At 42.1% G+C, this 20,151-nt stretch overlaps 1 protein-coding gene across 7 annotated transcripts in view; it reads right to left on the bottom strand.

Annotated features, from left to right (window-relative positions):
- nav2a (neuron navigator 2a) overlaps nt 1-20,151 on the bottom strand; it is a 108,035-nt gene that overhangs the window by 39,350 nt on the left and 48,534 nt on the right. For all 7 annotated transcript variants that reach the window (XM_072379978.1, XM_072379980.1, XM_072379974.1 and 4 more), the window contains 6 exons: nt 17,497-17,630; nt 10,366-11,617; nt 9,128-9,234; nt 8,920-9,028; nt 7,600-8,028; nt 3,193-3,315 (listed from right to left, as the gene is read on the bottom strand). In XM_072379978.1, the coding sequence (XP_072236079.1) occupies nt 3,193-3,315; nt 7,600-8,028; nt 8,920-9,028; nt 9,128-9,234; nt 10,366-11,617; nt 17,497-17,630 (2,154 nt within the window). The remainder of the gene's footprint in view (nt 1-3,192; nt 3,316-7,599; nt 8,029-8,919; nt 9,029-9,127; nt 9,235-10,365; nt 11,618-17,496; nt 17,631-20,151) is intronic.

Genomic DNA, 20,151 nt, shown 5'->3' with positions numbered 1-20,151 from the left:
TAGGGAGTAGTCACTTTCCACAGCCCTGATAGAAGCTCCCATCAGTGATAAGATGCAAATTTGGCAACCAGGTGGACTTTCAAGCTTCCCTCGGGGCTACAAGCATGAACACAGACTCTAAATTAGTTTTAAAGCCAGCCACTTTAACGGCCAAATCATCTCACACAGAGGCTCTGAAACTAACATACGGTTTCTTTCCATGAACTGTCAACGTATCGACACTTTTTTATTTCAACTCCTCTTTTTCCGCAATGAATGACCTGCTTTAAAAATGAAAATCTTTGTGTTGATGCCAGCAATACAACTGAAGGAGGAGGGAAGACCATTCACAGAGATGCTAATCCCATTTGAGGTCATTCAGCCACCGTACCTCCACATTATCCTGATTCATGTGAATGCATCAGCTATCAGTCTCAAACTGAGGTCTGAATAGTCCTGCACTGCTTTGCACCTTCTCTTTCACTGGGATGGAGAAATGATACAACACATCTGCAATAAAGGGGGAAAAAAAGGCTGCAAAGGGGTGTGGGGGGTTGTCTCTGTAACACTCAGTGCTACATCAGTTTCACACAACAAAGACCTCTTCTCCTTTGTCTGCTTTAACAAAGAGGATTCAAACCAGAAGACAGACCATTATAGATTGCTTCCTCTCTCTCCGGCCACAGAGATAAATGACAGGGATAAGCATGCTCACACACACAGTTACTCTATTGTCTCTGCTCATACTCAGCTTTGCAGGTCCGGTTGTTTCATGACTCATTTTGCTTCCACACACTATCATTACATACATTCGACGGTTGGTAGAACTAGTTTTTGCGCTTCCTACACAAACACGTCACCAACACGACTGCTGAGTGCTTTGTGGTTATCTGAATAAGCTTCTCAACGCTGATTTCCTGCGGCATTCTTTGCTCCTCATTAGTCTGGGTTTGATCTGATGTGGAGGATTTTAGCATGAAGGCTTAAAGATTTTTGGAACGCTCTTAACTGTGAACTCTAAACCTTTGAAGCGTGTGATCTGCAAGTCCAGAGGTCACAACCTTTTTGCTCGAGTGCCACGAGAATACTCGACACCTCTCCAGCGACGCTCGGCAGTATCGCAAACCGGAGAATGCAAAAGAAGCCTGAAAACTGTAGCAAGTTTATAGACGGGTTACACACAAAGCTAAACAGTCTGCACACATCTCTGAAATTGTTGGAAACACATGCAGGGAGAACTGGTTCCTCTCCTCCACCTGCCCAAACTGCACCATTAACCCCCTTCTCATGAATTAAATTAGCCTCATCTTTTAAAAGACAAAACCAGTCACCCTTCTTAACCCTCCAGCTCCAATAGTTCCCATTCAATATGCTAATGCATTTTATCTGTAGCTTCCCCAACTCTCCTAATTAATCCCAAAGTAAAAGCAGTAAGCATATTCATCAGACATTCCTTCAGGGGGGGAGAAAGGTCTCACCTCCTCTTCATTTCAAAATCTCTCCTTGGTTTTCTCTTTAATCTCATTAAGCCAAAAATTAAATCGTCTGAAGATCATGAGGGGAGAAAAGTAAAGTTTCAGGAGCAACACAACATCTGCACGCTCGGCCAATTAAGCCTCACATGGAAACATGAAAGTGCAGAATCAAACAAAAAAAAGAAGAAATCCCCAAACTTTTATCTTTTAATTGCTTCCCAGTTTCTTGAACTCATTGCACTCTCTAATCAAACAACTAAGAGGAAAAAATAAGAAGTGAGTAAGAGGAGTGATGGAGCTCTGCTTGAGAAGAAAGAGGGAAATGAGTTGAGACAGGAGAGATGAAAGGTAAGGAGGACAGTTTGAGCTCTACCTAAGAACTGGAGGAGTGTGATGATAAGTGTGTGTGTGTGTGTGTGTAGGGTAAAAGGCAGCAAAAGGCCAAAAGTCAGACAGGAAATTAGCCACACCTGAGGATTTATTTTCTGGGTAAAGGCTCCTTTAAGCACTCAAAACCACTATAGGATACAGCAGTTGAATGTGTATGTAACACACCAGTTTGATACTGTAAACACTGCAAGACCTAAACAACAAGAAAAGGACACTTTTCTATTCATATCACAAGCGGATGATGGCTGAATATACAATGAAGAGACAAATTGCTCTGCTTGTGTGTTTTGAGCGCTTTGTATCACCTAATTTATATCTTGTTCATATGTTCTTACACCCTCCATCAATTCTGCAGCCTGTCTCCATAACAAGCTCATTCCCTCCCCCCTTGCATCTCTCTCTTTCTTGACTTCACTTCACCCCCCCCCCCCCCATCGTTCTCCTGCAACACAGTGGGGTTCTGCTGAGCCGTCATTTTTTTCCATCCGTCAACTAGCCACGACCAATATCCTTTTCCATCTCTGTGACAGGACAAAGACTGCAGCGTCTCACCAGATCACTCGCACTGAAACAAGATGCTTCACGGACAAATATTCAGCAATCTACTCATTTTACTACAAGTTGAGGCCTAAATATGCTGAGAAATAAGAAATGACATGCTAAGTATTAGCCCAGCTGTGTGGTGTATTGCACAAAGCTAAATTGCATCACTCAAGTCAGAGTGGAAGGAGTGAGTTCATGCCTCAAAAGAGGAATACACCCTTAAATTGTGCAACATTCTGTTTTATTTATTGCATTACAGCAGGATATTATCATGTTGACTTCTCACGAGTATCATTTCCCATTATGCACAGCAGGTTTTTTTCTCCTATTTTTCAGTTTTTCAATTCAAATTTAGTTGAAGAAGCTGAAACTGGGTCACAGCTGACCCACACAATGTATTTTATGTTTGCTTTATGCTTTCAAGACCATTATCCCGCTCCATGTGTAAACACACAATGTTTAACTCCTGGAAAAATTTACACTAAAGTGTTTCATCCACACCACAACCTAAGTCTGTCTTGCTGTATACGTCCAGGGGCTCAGAACGAGATAGCAACGCTATCACCTTTAACTACAGCGTGATAACAAGGAATTTTCATTTTCAACATTTATATGAGCAACAAAAAGACTGAAAAGCAACACAACTTTTTAACCACCGCATCAGGTTCAGCTCATTTAATGAAGACATGCCAAATGTTAAAGCAAAAGTGCATCGCTAAAATTACTCCTGAAATGAAAAGGATCATTTCAAAAGTCTGACGAAAAAAAGCAGGTAGAATTTCCCTTTAAGATGTTCTGCACCTACCTGTCAGCATCTCCCTGTCCTGATGACGTATTACGATGGAGCGTCTCTCGGACAGCAGCCATGCTGTCGGGCAGTCGGTTCAGGCGTCGAGTGTAGAGACCCAAACCTCCATCGGTCATGTAGCTACAAAACATAACAAAACCAATTAGACACAGGTGCCATGAAGCAGTTCCCAAGCAGAGTTACACAGGACTGAAAAGATGAGGTGAAGTTGCGCAGCACCACACTGGTCTGTCTCATTTATACGCCTTTTAATGGACAGTATTTGGATCCAGTACTCCAGCAGAGTCAAAGCTCCCATCAATCAGGGCTAAATGCTGGCAAAAACACAGAAAAACTGGAGACAGCAAAGTAACCAAAGGGGCAAATTTCCCTCATGTGGCCAGTGGTGAACAACAGCAGCCTTTATAACAAGAAGCTGCACAGTAGACAGAGGATGAGTCTGTTCTTTTCTCCTACAGGACACAAATTCATCACGGACACTGGTTTTATCAGCGCTCCAAGCTGTGATCGACTGTCTAATATCAAGAGAAGGTGAAAATATACCGTCAGTGCCTGTTTAGTAGGGTTGTTACTTAATTTCATAGCAGAAACTTAGATTTGAAGGGGTATGGCTTCTTGCTTGTTGGAGTTGGAAGCTGACAGTTACGGTTAGACTTAGACTTAAATAAACATTCCCATCCAAACCAATTGCACAAATATTTACCTGCAGAGAGGATTACTTATGGAACTAAACACTGAATCATGTGACTCAGATGTAATTTCATAGTGTTTGCTGATTTTAAGTTGAGGCTGGAACATACTTTCTGTGTGAGACTAACCCGACAAATAAAAAAATCTACATGGTGTTATCGCTATGTGGAACGGTTTGCACACGCAAACAAATCCACATCCGTACTTAAATATATATACAGTAAACACATTGTAAGTGTTTCCTGTAGACAGAGCCTCCCTGTTTACAGTAAAGTGCTTCAAAAAAACCAAAAGCATTAGAGCGATTCTGTTTGATATAGCTGAGAAACAAATGTGTTTTGGCAGCAGATATGAATGTGTCAGATGCTAAATGTTGACTGTAAAAGCTGTGGATGCTGTCAGGCCATCTGGTAACATAACACTTACTAAAAAATGTTATGATGACAAAACAATTTAAAATATTATATACAGCTACCTTTATAAACCTTATAGCTTAATCAATAAAACGGTATTCATCATTTATTCCACAGGTAATACTTTAAGGTGTTTAGAATTCCTTTGGAGTACATTGGAGCAAATATAGTAAATAAACCCAAGTTAATTCAAATAATCCATTGACACGGGATCCACTTTGAGGGGGGTTAGCATCAATCATCGCAGAGCAAAGTCACCTTGGAGATGATCAGCCAGGCGCACGCACACAAACACAAACTCTGTCACATCACTCCTTCACGCTAATAAGTAACTGAGCTCCTGTCCTCTGGTCCCTGTTAACCTGTAACCCTCTGCAGCAGGGGAAACGTGTCCCAACAAGACAGTTCATGGGCTTAAACCTGTGCAGCCAGTTAGAGTTTACACAGCGATAAACTAAGAGAAGCAAATGCTTTGAGATAATAAGACTGCACCAATGTTTGACTTTCTAACAATGCATGCAATGTGGTGCAGACAGGAGAAAAGTCCCAAAATGTCCCGCTCTGCTCTAAAACATTTTCCAGATCTTCTGATTCACTCACACACCTACCTGTCTGCCTTAAACATGGTCACTCAGTTGGTCCAAAGCAAAATAAACAAGTCCAGGTGAGAGATCTTCCAACAAATGCGTCAGTTTTAAACCGTCAATTCACCCCCATTCAAGATATGCGATTGAATGATTATTAATTATTAGGTGAACGTGTGTTTGATCATGGTGATGTGAGCGATCGGTGAGCTCTCCATGTACAGTGTCAGTGTGCTGCTCTGTAAGAGCTCAGTGTCGGTATGCAGCCTCTCTCCTCAGCTACACATGCTTTTCTCTCGTCGCTGGAGGTTTGGTCTGTCTGTGGAGGAGGGCTGGGAGGGTGGAAGTGGAAGGGAGGGAGGGAGGGTAGAGAGGTAGATCAGGCAATATGCCCCCGAGCAAAGGAGGTGGGGAGGCGGGTGCCTTCGTCTCTGTGGACCAGAGGAACCGAAAGGAAAAACAGGGGAGCAGGTCGGAGATGGAAGAAAACCACTATAGATACTAAAAGTGATGTCGTCAGAAAGTCATGTTGCCTCTGTCGTTAGACACATCACACAGTAAAGAAATGACCTATTAAGACTACAGTCTGAGCTGGACATCTAAGTATCTAAATAAATAATATCATATCTAAATAATTTAAATTCATGTTATTTCTATAAAATTGTAGTTTTCATTATTATTTTCAAAACTAGAGTCAAAACGGTCAAATCAGCACTCCAAAAAAAAATATATATATATATGTACAAAATAAGAAGGAAAATTAAGGATTTTCAGCAGCTCTTCTTATTCTTATTCAGAAAAGTTTACTTGATAAACTGAAATTAAATCAACAAAGAATGAGAAATGTGAAAAATACTTTACACTGATTTAGAGTGACTTCAAACAAATCCCCTAAAACCTGTTTTGGTTTCAATCGGGACGTTAATTTGTGCTGTTTATAGCACTGTCGACGCATTCTTTGGAAGATTAATTGGGATTAATATTTACAAAGGGGCCATTGGATTATTCAGCCTAAATGGGACACAGGCAGAATTTTTCTGATGTCCAAGGCACAAAAAAAATGGAATTCTACAAGCTTTCAGCTGCAATGTGTCGGAAGCAACAGCTCAAAACCAGAAACTCATTAAAATCCAAACTTCCTGCATTAGTGTCAGATACAATAAAAGGTAGGGAAATAATGCCCCTTCTGTAACCAGTGTGAATTAACCATTACAGTAATATCAACCAGTGAGCTGTTGAGCTGTGAGTTTACGGGACTAAAACAAATGCCGGCTCCTCCTCTCTGGGTAAACATACCACCTATGTGTGGAAGAACCAGTTATTTACTGGATGCTAACACGCTTGTGATAGAAGTAACCATTAAACGGCCTGAGGATGTAGAGAATAGGGGGGAGGTCATCAGTCTGCGTCTGTTTTAAATAGTTAACCCACAGGGCGTCTCCACCTACCAAACATACACCCACATGCCTGTACCCACACACACGCTCACGCACACACTTTGAATATATCATGCAGTTTCCACCCCCACCTCTCTCCCTCTAACAAAGAGCCTGATAAAGTCAACATGGTCCCATTTGAATAAGAGCTCATTTCATCCATCACTTCACCTCTTAGTTGCAAAAAGCTGAGAGCACCAAACATAAACACAATCATTTTTACCAAAAGAAAATTCATCTAAATGGAAAACATGTCATCATTCAAGTTATTTATCAAGCACAAATAAAGAAAAACATGTACCAGAGTCTAAGAAGTGAGGATTTGTGGTTCCTCTTTGTTTCCAATGTCAGCTGTATGAAGAACGATCTAAAAACCATCCCTCAGTGCCGTCTGTTGTCAGATCACAGCAAACTTATCAAGAGGAAATTATTTAACCCATAAAACTGTACTTAAGTATTTTCTGCCATCGCTTCTTTGCACATCCCACCCAGGCTGGATATTATGTTATCTGAGTGAGAAAGAGCCTCCTCTCACCTGTTAGCGTCACTCACCTGTCCAGGTGTGGTTTTGCCTGCCTTTGTCTGCACAGTTACAGAGTCAGACATATCAAGTACTACAAGAGAACCTAGCTTCCTCGTTTTCCATCTCTCCCTCAGGGCTGGTGAATCAGTTCAAACCTTTTGGGGGCCAGATCAAGTAATTTCCACTCCTCTTCTAAGAGATTTCTTTTGTCTTACCCTGACGAATCTCACCTTCATTTATACTAATATTAACTGAAACAATCCCTAAAGCAGCTGTATGTCAGACTCTGATATTTTCTGATGCCTTTTCAAAGCGACTTAGCACCTTTGACAAATTTTGATCTGATGATAATTATGACAACACAGGTTTAAATTGCAGTGAGACAGCCAAAGTACACAGGGTGCCTGTTACAACATGGACGCTGGCTTTGAGAGAGAAAACAAACAGGTGATCGGGATGTCACAAAATCTGCAGACACAGAGATGGGATACTTGTGGGATCTGCAGTAAGCAGAATGCGTGCCACTTGTGCTACAAAGGCCAAACTGTGAGATAACATCTCACAGTTGAGCTCAGTGGGCTCATTGAGGAACATTACTGCCCTCTACTGGCATGTTCCTCAACTAAAGACTCATTTTTGCTCAATAAAGGATCAACATTCCTGATAAGAAATTTTATTCTAATCGGCTTGATTATTCAAAAAACTACTTTCAAAAACGTTTTTAGGATTAAAATAAATTCTGTGTGATATCCACTCACCCACTGGTTACATCATCAGTGCGCACAGCGTTCTTGCTCAGCACATCTCCATCACTCATGTATCCCGTAACCTCCACGGGGATCCCGTCCAGCTCAGCGTCCTCCCCAGCTTTGTCTCCAAGGTCCACGCTGCAGAGGGCTCCTCCTCTACCAGCCAGCTGCCGCCGTAAGTGTCCAGGGTACAGGTAACGTCCTCCCTGCCCACCGACCACCCGACCACCATAACCGTTCCCCATAGAGGGGGCATCGCCTGCCTGCAGACGAGGGCTGGACTGGCCCAGTCGCCATGACGACAGTGAGGAGCGGGCAGAAGTGAGGCTGAGGATACTTCGACCACCTCCGCTGGTGTTGTTGCTGCTGCTGCCGCTGCTACCACCACCACAGCTGACGTCTGTGGTGACACTGCCGTCAAAGGTAGTTTCCAAGGTGCTGACACAGAAAAAGTGAAGTGATTAAACACAGAACATTTCAAAATGTATCACACTACCTGAATTCAATTTTGAGGGAGGAGAAAATAAGAACACGGAAACCAAAATAATGGCACGCAGCATAATCTCCTGGGTGGTCAGACATGTATAAAGTGAAGAAAACAGCTCTTTTATCAGAGTTCAGCACAGAACACCAGGACACATTAACCTTACAATGATGCATTTACAAATCTAGAAAGCTGGGCCTGCACTGAGACATGAGGCCAAGGAACAAATTCTGTGGGAGGTAATGTGATTTGAGCTAAACCAGGAGCAAGGATGACATGACAGACATGCTCAGAGATCAAAGTAAAACTCCCCTTAGATGAGGGATGACACAGCCACAGGGGAAAAAAAGAAGTGATAGCTGTAAACATAGACAGACACAGTCTGCTGACCATGAGGCAGCTCAGTCACAGACTCAAATCCCCACTATAAAGCCAGATTTGGTCTGTTTATAACTCAACCGTAACAGCCATTGTAAGGCGATTCACTCGATGATCCTCAAACAGTAGGGTTTTGTTTTCTAATACAACACATTTCATAAACTTAATGTAAGGACCCCTGACTTAACAAGCAGAAGTTTAGGTGCTAAAACTGAATTAGTCTATTTTTCTTGCTTTAATTCAAAGGCTTTTACTTTAAATGAGACACGTCTTAAAAATTTTGCATTTGACAGGAATTAGATCAAATCCATGACAAAAATATAGAGAAGAGCCTATATCTTAATAAAACACATAAACAGTAAACTTGCTTCAATGTTTAAACACTGGGAAGCAGGTGGGGTAAGTTGTGATCGTGTGGTGTAATGAATCATCTACCATTGAAAGCTGGGAGACTGATTTCATTTTACCTGTGTGTGACCTGAGTTCCTCGCAGGCTGGACATGGTCTCCTCCAGGTTTTGCCTCAGGTCTGCGATATTTTTGACAGTACGCAACCGTCTGGTCTCTGGGTCTTCATCTGAGTGAGGCATTTGAAAAAAATAAAATAAAAATCAATCTCAGAAAGATTAAGCATCATGATTAGACATAATAAATGAAATTGCAAGTGATCACTCACTTGAAAGGTCTTCGATGGAGGTCTGGCCGGTCTTGCAGGAAACTTCTCCACCTCTTCCCCCTAAACCATTCTCAGTGTTCACTGTTCCCTCGCCGTCTGCTTGGGATCTGGGAAAATCATTGATTCTGAATTACACTTAGTGGGAACCTAATATTCAGAAAATTGTCACGAAGTTGGGATAAACCTGATTAAGATTTAAATCTGCTGCGTTTCAAGCCTTGTGACTGTGGTCCAAAATGAATGCGTGCTAAGCCTCAGACCTCGGCAACATTTGTCTTTGAAGGATAAATCAATACAGCTCAGCCAATGCACTGCTTGGTTGTTTTCAAAGATTATGACGTTTGAATGCATTTTAGGCAGGCTTTGGTCTTTGCCTGCTTCTAGACTTTGACCTTTATGACCAACATACACTCACAGTGAGTATGAGTCAGTAAGCCACCGGCTGCCTCCAACATGCTGCCCTGCAGACAATGACAGCCTCTAAAGTGGGCAGAATACAAGCTGAAACTAGTAGAAATTCTTCCGACTTGACTTAATTATAACAGGCACTTATAGTTTATCTGAATCTTTAGAGAAAAGGCTACCTCATTTATACATGTCTCATTTAGTGCAAACGCACTCTTTATGGTGGGTGGAGGTGATATAATCCTGCTCGTAATTATGTTTGACAGGTATACAGCAATAGAGGAACTTTCTGAGTGCTGATAATGGGGGGTTGAAGGTAGGGTCTCCAGATCAGAATTCGCAGGAGGAGGGAGGGCAGCAGCACAGGAAGCTAATGAGCAGTTTGTTGGAAAGGACTTATTGAGAGTGTGAGAAACCGTTTTCCCTCTCACACTGACACCAGGACAGAGGTCAGAGGCACACAACATCCACACATATTTTCCCAGATAGGTGTGCGCACAAAGGCAGAAAAGACACAGGATAACAGAAAGATACAAAGATGCTGGCCAACAGATGGCAGATAGCAAAACAGTCAAAAGGTCATCTTTAAGATAAGAATAATATACCACATATTTCATGGCTCAACACCCGTTTCTATCAACATTGTCCTGTACAACCCTGCACACGGAGAACCAGGGATACACAAAAGCTTGACTATGGGCTGTAGATGACTGTCATTGTTGCATTTATTTAAGTATCAAAAAGTTAAAATGAAGCTGAGGTTGAGTTCAAGATGGACACTGCAAAGCGCTTTTACATGTTTAATAAGTTGTCTCAGAAATGAGTGGTCTTACCTGTACATGAAAGGTGCGACGGTGGCTGTGTTGGGGTGGCTGTGATGTTGTTGCGTCTGAGGTAGCTGTACGCTGACGGTGTTGCTGGCTGTGCTCTGTGTAGTGCCTCCTCCAGCCACAGGGGCGGTGCTGGGCTTTCCTTCTGTGGAGGCCAGGCTGGAGGTAGAGCTGGAGTGTCTGCTGTCTCTGTCCAGGGGGCCACGGTGCAAGGAGAGACCCCCACCTAACCGCATGCTTCGAGGCCTTTCCCCCGAATCTTTCACTGATGAAGCTTTTCCCCCAACTCCTGGGGCTTTGCCTCCTGGCTTTGGTATTCCACTGTGTGCAGGGGTGGAACTCTCTTTTTTGGCTACTTTCCCCCCCTTGGGAATGAAACTGGCAATTTTAGAGGTCCTTTTGATTGACACGTCAGTGTCTGCAGCAGCGGGTGCTACTTCCTCCTTAGACTCCTCTTCTCTCAGCTCTGTTCTGTCAGGGACACGTTTCCCTGAATCCTTTCCTTTCTCCTTCTCCTTCTCCTTCCCCTTATCCTTGTCCCTGTCTTTTTCAGGGCCTTTCACAGAACCCTTCTTGGCAGTCAAAGCTCTGCTAAAAGTGCGTTGAGCAATGCCCCTCAGAGCAATTTTGGGGCTGCTGGCGGTTGTAGAGAGACTAGTAGTGCCTGCCGAGGGAGCTGCTACACAGGCTGTCCCATTGCTGGTTCCGTTCAGTCCTGGCCGGAGGTTGCCATCTTCCTCCTCTAGGGGGTCGGTGTTGGAGCCAGTTTCAGACTTCTCCACATGCCCCACTCCGAGCTGCCTGACAGAGGCAGCATTGTCAGGCTGGGACCCTACTCCGTTGGAGGAAGAGGAGCTGGTGGATGACTTGGATCCCCCTTTACTGTTAAAGAGCTTAAGCTTCTCCAGCATTGACTTCTGAGTGGCAGCTTTGGGAGGAACATCAGTTGCTGAAGTAGCCTTACCAGAGCAGGAAGTGTCCTTCTCCTGCTTGCTGGACTGCATGGCAGAGGAGGGAGTGTTTGTCGAGGCGGGAGGTTGAGAGTTGGTGTGCTTGGAGCTCGCTGACTTGCTCCTCCAGGGCTTGCTGTTGTTGTTGGGTTGGGGAATGGCTGTGGAAGAGGAGGATGATGAAGAGGGGGGAACCAGGGTGGAGGCAGAGGCTGGGATGCTGGTAGAGGAGCTGAAAGTCACTGCAGATGAAGGAGCATGCTCAGTCATCACCAAAGACTGTGAGGTCATGCCCTCAAAGGAATCTGCACCACAGAAGAGACATTTCATTAAACAATAGAGCAAGAGGAAGAACAATCAAACAAGTGGAGAGAAAAAACAAATCCTCAGGATGAGACTTTTTTTGACCCCACACATCGTGACCTTATATGGACATGGAGGGGGTCTTTGTTGATATAGCCAATTGTGCCATTACTTTGCTTTAGGCTAGCCACCAAAACTGTTAAAAACCTCTCACCGTTCACAATAAGAAGAGTCCTTCACAAACTGTTTATAAAAACTATGAAGAGCAGACTCAAGTGCTTTTAAGTCTCTCCAAGCAGGTCATGTCAAAAAGCAGTGCTGCTGCACTTATAAGGCTTGCACTTATATGGACTGCGTTTGGGCAGGGTCCCTCTGACCAAAAGTAGTCCAGAAACACTATCTGGTTACATATACTTAGTCCCTGAAATAACATTCAAAAGCAAGACAAAAAAAAGTTCAACTTGGAAATGCAAAGAGCAGAAAAGCACTTCATGCAGCATGTTCTCCTGATGAACTGAGATTCAGCACTCATTAAGAAATTATCTGTGCAAGTCTGCTGCATGTGACTCAGCAGCATCCAAGCAAGAAAACTTACCAGGAACTGACGGAGCAAAACAAGAGCTAAAATTCCTGTTAAAAGTCACTGCCTTTTTGAAAACAAGAGTATCCAGAGGGTTGCGACGCTGTCAATGTGCATGCTGAGAGGTAAGAGCAGCAACTCAGAGCTCAGACCAGTAACATTTGAATATTCAAACACAACTGCCAGAGAGAGAGGGTCTGTTCAGGAAGGACCGGGAGGACTGAATCATAACACTTCGGTTGCAACGTACCCCTCTTACTTTACACACACACTCATGCATACACACACAACAGAGATATTCATTCCAAGTCTTCCTTGCTGCTGTGTTTTGTCCCCTTAATATTAATTTTTGACAGTTTTTGTTATATTCTGTTGTCTTCAGACAGTGACACAACACAGCAAAGCTTTTTTTAATGACTGCATACATGGCTCTGGCGCCATTTTCATTCATTTAAAACTGATCACGGTCTGAGGAGGGATACAAGCTATTAACACCTTTTGGTTGTTTATCAACCCGTTTCACATACAAATGAACATACAAATTATATCAAACCACAGTGATATTTCTAACTGACAACAAAAGGAAATCATCACTCCATTGTAAATTAAGTTTCCTTACAGTTACATCAATTCAGTTTTAATGTTTTAATTATTACGTCAGCATTTAGGCACAATATTATACAATCAAACTGCTTGTTTAGCCTTTTAATCAGGCTCTCCATTTTATTCCATTTTCTAGAGCCTTTCATGCCCTAATTGGAAATAGGCACCCACAATGCTGCTTCTACTTTGTCCCTATTCAACATTTAGTGAGAGAAGCCTGAAACAATGAAGCCATTAGGAAGTGATTAGGGACCAATTAGATGTGCTAGTAGTTAGCATGGGCAAAGTGGGTCAGGTTGCTAATAGCTGGCTTCCTATTGGTGGTAGCTGAATGAGAGGGGGACCTGCTGTGATTATGGAGCCGTCTGAGAGAATAAAGGGAAAGCAGCGCAGGTTTGGGATGAGTGAGCTTTGATGCCGGCCAGAAGGACTGTCCGTGCTGCCCCAGAATGGGGTCAGCTTGGGTTTTTGGTAAAAGGAAGAAAGGTAGGACATGGAGAGGCCCTTGACAGTGGGTTGACTGGTCGCTGACAGGACTGAACCCACTGACCGGATCAGAGATAAAACAAATGAAAAGTCCCCCCCCCCCAGCACATTTCTGCTGTTTTAAAGTTCACAATGGGGCGTAAAAACTGTTTTAATCAGATTTCTCAGTTTATTATGGTTTAAGATCAAACTACACCAAGAAAAATTACTTGTCTTTATGTGCATTTCTGTTTTTATTCTTTTTTTTGTCTTTCTTCATTGTGAAAATCCAGGTTTTTAAAAAAAAAAAAAAAAAAAAAAGGCTGCAACATAATGCAATTAAGGAAGTAGTTTCTCTTCAAAATAAACAAATGATTTCTTAACTGGGTCTGGGAATGGGTCTCTGACCTGATGACCCCGTGTAGCCTCAGGCCAAATCCTGGAAATGGGCTGCTTGCAGAAACATGTTGAAAGAATTTAAGTGTTTGCCTTAACTGCTTAATTACTGCAGTCATTAGAGATTAAAATAAAAAGCACAAAACGATGGGTTCACAGACCAACCTTGTACTTCCTGTGAGCCAGAAAATCCTTCTCAGTCTCTCCCAGTCTGCCTAAGGGTCAGTCCAGCTGCCTGCTCCTCTCAGAGCATCCTGATAACATCAAGGCGTTTCAGGAAATCGGCCAGAGTGGACTAAGCTCTTTTCACAGATCGTCACACTCATGCATGTATGTAGATCTTTGTCTTCATGCCTGTCTCAAATTGAGGAAAAGCTCATTTCACGCAGCGTCAACACCCCAGGCTCTGCGAGCACATGTCTGTGCGTGCGTGTCAGGTTAAAAAGAGAGTGTGGTGTGTGTTCGACTCTGCAACTTTAAAGGCACTAAACTCCATTCATCTGCTTCGGAGCTGCAGAGCTGTGTGACACAAAAAATAAGGAGCAAATGCAATAAAGGCAGTGTCGGCTGACACTGTTTAGGCATCACAAGTGCGATGGTCCGACCCATCTCATGGTTGCACTGGTCACAAGACGTTAAGCTCTCAAGCACCCAGCAACCAAATTACTGACCTGAAAATGCTCCAGTCACATACAAGCTACTCATTTATATCAAGCCAAGGAACAGGTTTCCTTTAAAGGTGTTTTTACATGTGCAGCACCGAGCGAGCACTGCAACAACCTTATTTCAAGTCACTAGCTCCCTCACGGACATTCACTTTGTAAAATCCAACCTAAAATGTTTTGGTTGCAGGTGCAAGTTCTGATCCCAGAAGCCCTCTTTCTCACTCCTCATTGTGCTCCAAAAGCGAGAGGGACAACGAGCTTTTGTGTGGAGACAGAAACTTTTTAAAGGTTCCTCACATGAATAAACTCAAACAGTGACGCTACAGCTCATCAGAAGGCTATTCATTCAGCAAGAGCACAAGCCATACAAATACGCACACATAGATACATGCGCAGCAGAAACATGCACCAACTCAAACACACAACCACAGGTGCCGCCTACTCTCTGTCTCTCTGCTTTGGTGAGCACCCAGATTGTGTCACCTTATATTAACGCAGAGTAGAAGAGAGGATTCAGGTCTGTTCCTTTACTGCAGAGCCATCTGGTAACGTGACTTTATTCTGGTGTCACAGCCATTGACACAGAGCAGCTCTGGCCTCACAATAGGGGCTGTAGCTTTCTTAGTGACCATCCGAACCTGCCGCAACACAGGTTTAGACAAGCATTTATAACTTAATGTGAAGCATATAAGTCCTAACTGCTGACTGCTACTACTAAACTGATAATAAACAGGCACTGTCAGATATTTAATAACACCTTAAGAGATTTTTTATGTCAGTTTCATGCCAAAATACAAAGTATTTACTAATATATTGGACAAAAAAAATACAAATTCAATGTAAATCTTGCAAATCACTAATCTGAAACTACAACCTGCAGTTTCAAATCAACATAGAAATCAAGTAAATTTACTGTACCACATCTTCAAAAGTCAAAAGTTCAGCAGACACCTAATAAAGAATCAATTTGAAACTCTAATTTGTTGTCCTAAGTGGACGCAATCTACAAGTTGAAGCAGACAAACCTCGTGGGGGCTGCAGGCATCCAGAAGGAACAGGGAAAGAAGTACAATGAAGTCAAATGAAAGAAGGAGATGTGCAGAAGAGGGAAGCCATCAAAAGGGAGCTGGAGGGGGAGGAGGAGTGTGGTACAGCGCTTTGGCAAGGGGAGGAGCTTGTTGACAACGGGGCAACGGCGAGCTGTGGGTCCACTAGTGATTCTAAACTTACTTTCTGCCTCAAATGCACAAACCCAGATACATATACATGCCTTTGCATGCCAGAGAGACTCGATTGATAATTGTTCTTAATCAATTTCTAGAGCTTTTGTCCTCTCCAAGGAAACCTTGCGTACTTGATGGAAATTATATTCTCAAACATTTACAATAATCATTGCTTGACATTCTCTGCTTTGACATCATCTATGTTCTCCATCTGTTTCAGCTGGACTTAACTACAAACTTCTTGTAGTTAATGGGTATCAGCTGTTTGACTCATGCTTCACCAGTCAGCTGTTTGGACACCAGCTAACTATTAGGATCCCATCCTTTTCATACAGCCAAGTGTTTACACGTCTCACAGTTACTTTCACTTCCTCTGGTCACTCATGACTCCTTGGGTTGGTAGACTTCACCAACCAAGCATGTGTCCTATCAGAATGGCTATTAAGAAAACAACCAACAACAGTTATTAATTTACTATTTCTTTCTGGCATGCAGAAGCAGGTATATGTCCCTGAGTTTGTGTTTGGGAGCAGTAAGTAGGATGAGAATCACTGGTGAAACACAGATTCATCTGCAGCAGAACATTTGTCAAAATTCCCTGATATAAGCATGTCTGATGGAAATAACTCTCACAAAAAAACTAGGAAAAGTAATTATGCATTTCATTAAAATTCAAGTGCATCACTTATGAATGTGTCATGTACACTCACATCTATTGCATAAGCATACACACATACACACATGACTATGACCTCACAGTGTACATCAATAAATGCCCCCTTCGCTAATGGAGCCTCTCATCAGAATAACTGCCTGACAGTGTTGGTCCCAGTTCATTTGCTTAAAAAGATAACTGCCCCTCTCTTCCACTGAATGGAAGCCATTTTAACACAATTCTAATCAAATATACTGCTGTTTGCATGCTTCTAAACACTTAATCAGATCAGGATCAGACAAGAAAGTTCTTACTCCCCTGTAAACACATAACAGGGAGCAGAACTGTTCCTCAATCTCATTCAGTAAACAGAAGCAAACTCCTACACTGGTTGTTTTTGACGGTTTTGTTGAAATTATGGTATCTTGAGCTGATATCGTTCAGTGTACCTATGGAGAATCTTCTTGCATGGAGATGGGAAGGGAAACAGAATGGATCTTACTGTAAAAACACTGAACTATTTGGCAAACTGAACAGATAAACAACCCAGGAGTTCAGTGCTATCGTGGATAACTGACCCTCTGCTCTAAGTCGGCTGCACGCCATAAACTATGTTTTGTTTAGCTGAGTAAATACACCTGGCGTGGATTTTAAAATTAGAATTCCACGGAAGGTCGTAAACAGATTTGCATTGACTGCAAATGTTTTCTTTTTCTTTTTTTTAAACCAGCAGTTGGAAAATCTATGAAATGGCGAGATATAATGTGACTTTAGAGGTTAGTCCCGCAATGAAGTGAGCATTCGTGGTCCCTGGACACAAAAAAGCCCTCAGAACAAGCAGTAACCTCACAAACTATGAATTATTATGCAACGTTTTACATGCTGTGACATCAATCTCACATTATCTATTTGATATGAACCAAATAGTTAAGTGGGAGGATTTATCTAAGGTGTGCACTCTGTGTTTGTGCCTGTACAGGCTTTGAGAAAGAGTAGAAGGACTTACAAGGCAAAAAATAAAGGGATAGAAAGAGATAAAGGGTGAAAGCCCATAAATTTAGGTAACGCATGCTGAGGGCAGTGTTTTGTTCTCTTCAATTTCTTAGTCTCAAAGCAAACAGGCAAACTTGATTAATTACAACAAAAAAGCACCCAAAGGATTTCTTATAAAATTCTCCATAAAACTATCAGAACTGCAGCAGCATCAGAATTCTTTGGAGCTGTGAGGTGACTGTCTCACACATCCAAATACATGCACACAACCCAAGATCCAAGTGTGTTACATGAGGCCTACCTTTGTTCAGGTGCGAGTTGGCTTTGGTCTTTTCAGTAAGGCCCTGGCTGCGTCTGTTCCCAGCAGCACCGACCGAGCCTCTTGGAGGGATGTCACTGCCAGCAGTGGACATCCTCGTTGTGGGGCCAGGTAGTCTGATGAAAAGATCAGAAAGAAAGGAGGAGGAAGGGAGGAAAAATAGATAAATAAAAACATAAAAAGAACAAACATTTAGTTAAAAAAGTTCAGTTCTCAGGGTTCCCTTAAAAAACTTCATACTTTTCCTTACATTTAATTTTTCAGGCCATTCTTAACATGAGTACAAACATCTAAATGTTTATAAAAAGGTTTTAAAACCTGGACGGGATCGTGTATGTTACATTATAATTATATGCTATTCTGTCACCAAATATTTGACAGTCAGAAGTAAATCAATGCGTAGCTTTTTATTCAAAATGCAATGTTAAAACAGGGAGCAACACACGAAAAGCAACAATATATGTTTATGTTTATGGATTTAGCGACAGACACTCAAAGGTAGGCAGGTAACATAAGGGGGTCTTGCCTAAGGACCCCTACTGGAGGCGGCAATCTTACCACTACACCATGCAGTCACATATATATCACAATATATCAGTGTGATATGTGACCTCCCCACCACACATTCAGTAAACAAGATTATATCTCGTTTCCATCCTATTTTTAAAGAAAATATTTAAATTTTCACAGCGTCTGTGTGTAAATGGTAACTGCACGTGTCTGGCACCAAAGGGGTTCTTAGTAACTGAAAATAAGAGTCTTATAATATAGATACATGTGAAAAGATCCCCCCCTAGTTTGATGCAGTTTATTTTTAGAGAGTCAGATTTTTATTCTTTAAAAAAACAAAACCCAAAAAATAGTCTGGAAACACAAATGTTTTTCCATGGCATCTTTTTTGCTACATCTATCCAGACATGAAAAATACATTTCAGTAGCATAAAAAAAACCTGAACTCTACATTAAACCCCCTTTTTCCAGCTTCAGGTCACTGCAGGGTAAGAAGGAAGGTAAATGACAGCCGCAGAGGATACAGAGTGTATTTATAATAACACAAAGTGAAGTTCATTACTGTTATTCATGTTACTTCATCTGAACACCATCATAAAAACTGTTTCATGTTATATATTTTAGAGGCTATGTCAAGAAAAAAGTGCTCCATAAATACATTCTTCACCTGTTTAGAGGAACAAGGGTGTGAGTTATGAAGAGGTTTTACACGTGTATCAATGTGTAACTAGACACATTCAGTATGTTGTATAAAACCCCAACATCCAGGGTAATAAGAACTTTTTTGACCTACTGTATTGATTCCAGAGAGAAGCGGTTTTCGTTTGTTCTCCAATTGCGCCGCAAGGTCACACATGCCTTGAAATGATGACCACAGTGACTACACTGTCTGCTGCCTTGGCCTGTGCAGTCTGTCTTTGTACTTTACACCATTTCAGGCAATTTGACTAACAGATAAATGTTTATATCTGGATAATCCTCTGTCTGCAATGTTGTGGTTTGGATTGTAAACTCAGTTACTGCTTTTTTTGTAACTTCGATGGACTCCTCTTCCCCATGTACACCTACTGCGATCTAATAGAGGCCGACACTAAGTGTGATTGAGTGCAGGCCTCTGGGAGTATGTGAACTCAACAGCCTCAGATTACATGTAATGCTCCTGTAGTTTCCCACATTGATTAGATAAGACACTATATTGCCCATGGATAAGCCTTGGTGAAAGTTAGGACACCCTCATTTCATATTGTAAATCAATCTCTTGCGTCTATGATGAGGTCTGTGAGGCAAGCTGTAATCTATCCACACCGAAACACGCAGGCTGCTAATGAAATGCTAATTCACCAGTGGCGAAGTCGTCATCATCATCATCATCATCATCATCATCATCCTGGGACTGTGAGGCAGGTGCAGATAAGCAGATTATATCGCTCTCATTCAGCTCTCATATACATACAGGAACTAATTTCCAGCTTGCCATTCATATTGAATGACCATTATTCATCTAGCTGCTGTGAGAAGAAATGTTTAACCACGTTGCGTAGAAGGGACAAGCCTAAGATCACTTGGCTTTCAATTATAACAAAGCCAGTCAGTCTCTGCATGGGACTCCTGCCCTCACAGCCCCTAAAGCAGCACAGGCCGAGGTGCAGTCCAGGTGAGGCCTTTCCCACTGGACTGGGACTGTGTTCTGAAGAAATGTTAAATACATTGCAGAGACACAATTCCACCTGTGTTACATGTCAGTGTAACTTTAAAAGTTAAATCTAGACACAAATAAAAGTTTGTTTAACAGTGAACCAAAACCTGGCTTCGTACCAGCTTCAAAACTATGTATTCATTTATTTTTATATTAGACTGCTGAAAATAGAAGACCAAATAACTTTGGTTGTGCTTCAGCTTCTTGTCTTCACTTTGATTCTTTCACATCATCTGAGTACAGCCAAAAACTTTCTAAACATGCAAATGATCTAGCATAACCATGTGTGCATGGTACTGGTGCTTTTAATCGAGCAAATTAAGGGGGATCGGGACTTCACAACAATATAAAACTGTTAAAATAGGCAATATTCTCTGTGATGAAGGGGATGGGCAATGCTTTAAACTTTTATTTCACACACACTTGTTTGG

The sequence above is a fragment of the Leuresthes tenuis genome, unplaced genomic scaffold, assembly GCF_036924035.1.
Source record: "Leuresthes tenuis unplaced genomic scaffold, fLeuTen1.0.hap1 SCAF_2, whole genome shotgun sequence".
In the NCBI taxonomy this organism is placed as follows: domain Eukaryota; kingdom Metazoa; phylum Chordata; class Actinopteri; order Atheriniformes; family Atherinopsidae; genus Leuresthes; species Leuresthes tenuis.
The sequence above is the reverse complement of the archived record's forward strand: the minus strand, read 5'-3'. Positions and strand labels throughout refer to the sequence as shown.